Source organism: Gossypium hirsutum, chromosome D01 (genome assembly GCF_007990345.1).
Source record: "Gossypium hirsutum isolate 1008001.06 chromosome D01, Gossypium_hirsutum_v2.1, whole genome shotgun sequence".
Lineage (NCBI taxonomy): Eukaryota > Viridiplantae > Streptophyta > Magnoliopsida > Malvales > Malvaceae > Gossypium > Gossypium hirsutum.
Window position 1 is genome coordinate 9893449 of NC_053437.1, and position 3798 is coordinate 9897246.

Below are 3798 nucleotides of genomic sequence, written 5' to 3' on the forward strand. Positions count from 1 at the left end.
ATTCGGTAGCTTTGATGCAACAATGGAACAGATAATGAGGATGGTTGAAGTTGGTGAACCCCAATGTTTCCTAAGCTATGACTGCAACTGTAACTTTGATCAAGATGTCCCCTCATCCTTTTCGAAACTCAATTTCGAGCCTTTGAATATCGAAACTTCTCGAGAGACCGCATTTGTTGAGATGAACCCTATGAACATCGTCCAATTGCTCATGGATACGGTAGGATTTTGTTTCCCCTTGTTCCACTTCATTATGTAAGTTTACTCATTTATGAAGTTGTTAATGAACTAACATTTTCCATGTTCTTGTGATTAGAAACAAGGGGGACAACATTTTACAGCATTGTCTCGAGGACAACATTGTTAGGAGTTATATTAGAAAACGTTGACGGGAGCTACAATGGGTTCTTCAAGTGGTAAACCTCAAACATCATCTTCATTTTAATCTAAAATTTACACTTTGGCTTTGATTAAATGTGGAATGCGATACATGAATTTTGATTTGCTACAATTATATACACACATGAAACTTTTATTTTGGTTTAATTAGACACATGAACTTCGATTTGATTCAATTGTATGTATTTTTTAAAAATAACTACATTCATTTGTTTTTACATTCGATAAATATAATTATTTATCTATACAACAATAGACGTATAGTCGATAATAGTCTTTAAAGGTTTGAATCAAAATTTTATGTATAAATTGCTCAAAATCAAAATTAATGTATCACATCGTATAGAAAGTTCATGTATAATTTTGTATTTATCCATTTTATATCTAATTTTACTTGATTCAATACCCTGTTGATATCTCAACAATATTCCATGCATTAAAATTTAGTACAAAAATTCACTATTGTTTTGCTGAACATACGTATTGATATTGAAACATTTATTCAGAAGCTTTATTGTTCTTTAGAATCTTACTTTAAAGAAAGTGATTGAAATGATTCATATACGAAAAGAAAGAATCTCATGCAAATTTAAGGAAAGAGTTGTTTCATAGTTGAATACTCTTTTGTTAACTACAAGGTTTCGCTTTAGGGTTTACGAAAATCATTAAATGCAGTTATAGCTTTTTAATATTCTTCATGATGGATTATTTCTCTGTTCTTCCCCGGATATTTTATATACTTGATTATGATCCATTAGTTTGTTTTTCTCTTACGGTTACTATATTTATTACGATTCATCTTCTTATTTTTTCTCTTATAATTAATATGTTCGAGATAATTACGTATTTGCGTTGCCTACATTTAGTAACTAGCTAATGGTTCTCTTCAAAAAATCCGTTTTATTTGTTTTAGTGTTTAGGGGTATCATTAGATACCGCTATAATTCCTAAAATTTCCTCCACGATCGATTTCTTTGTTTCTTTCTCTAATAATTAATATATTCATATGGTAACTAGTCTTCCAAAATCCATTTTATTTGTTTTCTCATCAGATGTCAGCAGAGTTTCATCAGTGTACACCGTTAATACCAGCAAGACAAGCTATTTCGCAAGGTACTGTAAAAAGCACACAAATGGAACATGGGGAGTGGTTGATGTTTCCTTGGAGAATTTATTCCCGTATCCACAAGTACAGTTTGAAGAAGGCCATCAGGTTGTGTAATCCAAGAAGTAGGCAATAGAGGGTCAAAGGTAACATGGATTGAACATGTTGAAGTTGATAACAAATCACTTCACCCTCTCTTTCGTCCCATTGTAGCTCAGGTTTTGCATTTAGTGCCAAACGATGGATTGCAACCATCAACAGGCATTGCCAATGGCTCACAACTTCAATGGCTAGATCCGCTCCTACAACTGATGGGGGTAAAAATTTTAATTTATTCCTGCTTTCTATTTACATTACATGCGCCAACTTAATGAACACTTGCTGATGTAATTTGATTTGTTTGGAAAAACAGTTTTAATACCACAAGAAGGGAGGGGAGTCTGCTGAAACTGGCTGAAAAGATGACTAAGAATTTTTCAACAATATTAATTCATGTTCTGAGAATGTATGGTCGGGGTTACCTCAAAACTTTGCTGCTCAAGATGTTAGGTTGAGATACGGAAATATATTAAAGGTTCCTGGGAAGCCTTCTGGTAACATTGTAATCTTCACTACTTCAATTCAAATTCCGGTTCCGATGGAGGTTCTGTTCGATTTTCTTCGTCATGAACGTACAAGAAACAGGGTATGTAAAACTTATATATATACGTGTTTAATTTTTTAGGGTTATTTTCTTGTACTGCCGTCTGAATGCATGCATGTATACAAACATATATGTGTACATATATTACTCCATTGAGCGTGTAACTTTTCATGGATGGATCCTGGGTGTATAATTATGCAATGGGATTTGCTTTCAAACCAACGACATGTCCGAGAACTTGTCTATGTCAGTAATGGTGAAAATCCTGGAAATCGAGTTTCCATTATGCAAGTGAATGTGAGTGTTTCGATATTTTCCTTTTCTTTTCTCATCACAATTTCCTCCATGAACTAACAAATAAGCATACTAAAAATTTGCAGTCATCACCAAACAAGATCGAGATACTATATCTCCAAGAAAGCTACACCGATGAAACTGGCTCGTACATAGTGTACGCGCCGATGGATATCATGGCCATGTCAAAAATCTTGAATGGTGGTAACCCAAAATTTGTATCTATTTTGCCATCAGGGTTCAGCATTATGCCTGATAAGGCACCTGGGCAAGGAGATGGAGCCGTGGGAAGTATCTTAACCCTAGCGTTTCAAAGCGTCGACAGATTAAGCAACAAGGAATATATGCCTCGTCGACGCTCAAAATCATTGATGCTATCTTATCAACAACCGTTGCTTCAATCAAGGATGCTATGCTATTTGGCATAAGGTGATGCCATTGCTAAGTCTTGAGCTTTTCTTTTTTTGGCATGTTGCTGCAGGTACTGGTGGATTTATATTTGCTTTATGAGTTGCAGGTATTAATGGCTTCTTTGAAGTTGTTGAGAATGTAAGTTATGTAAACCAAGGAGTTCAAATAGAAACTTTAATATAATATTATCTGCAAACTGTAGCTTTCTTAAAGGAATGTTTTAGAAGAGCTTTTGATAGGACTCTTTGTTGAGCAATGGGCTCATAGAAACCAATCCACTGTTTTAGACTTCTTTATTATGTTGTTGTTAATTGTTCAAGAATTTAAGACGAAGTTGAGAGTTTTAATTCGGGTTTGGATTGAATCACTTGCTTGATTTGGGTTTTGGCTTTCATGAGCTCATATAGTTAGAAAAAAGAAATAATGGGTTACTTGTTTGGTTAAATTATAGGATGATCGTTTGAAATTAAATAAGAAATGATGGATTATTTGTTTGTCACCAAAGTACTAAATATCGGCTCATCTTAAAAATTTGCTTTAGTTATTTACTTTCAATATGTTCAAATTTATTAGTGTATATAACAAATTTTATTAGTATGCAAAAATAATAATTTTCGACCACTAAAAATTGATTTCTCATGGCAAAACATGATTTCGGAACACGCAATATAAAATAATACTAGAGGGAGTACCAAAAATTATAAAATAGTGTAACAAATTTGAGGGAATAGAAAAAATCATGAGGAAGTACAAAAAATTTCTAGGGAGTACAGAAAATCATGAGATAATATCGAATATTCAGTTAAGATTTTTGTCATTATCTCCTAACCTGTTGAATTAGTTAAAACTTATCATGAAACCAGGACATGGTGGTGTTTTTAATTTCGCTAGTTTAAGTCTCTATATTTTTCGATCTTTGAAAATTCAGTCAACTTATTAAATGGCA

The 3798-nt window shown here is 33.2% G+C and overlaps 1 protein-coding gene across 1 annotated transcript; it reads left to right on the forward strand.

Moving 5' to 3' along the window:
* The first annotated feature begins 1937 nt into the window (after nt 1-1937).
* On the forward strand, nt 1938-2869 carry LOC121213545 (homeobox-leucine zipper protein ROC2-like). The gene is made up of 2 exons (XM_041086334.1): nt 1938-2444; nt 2528-2869. The coding sequence occupies exons 1-2, from the start codon at nt 2322-2324 to the stop codon at nt 2867-2869; spliced, it is 465 nt and encodes a 154-aa protein (XP_040942268.1). The 5' UTR covers nt 1938-2321.
* The last annotated feature ends 929 nt before the right edge of the window (nt 2870-3798 follow it).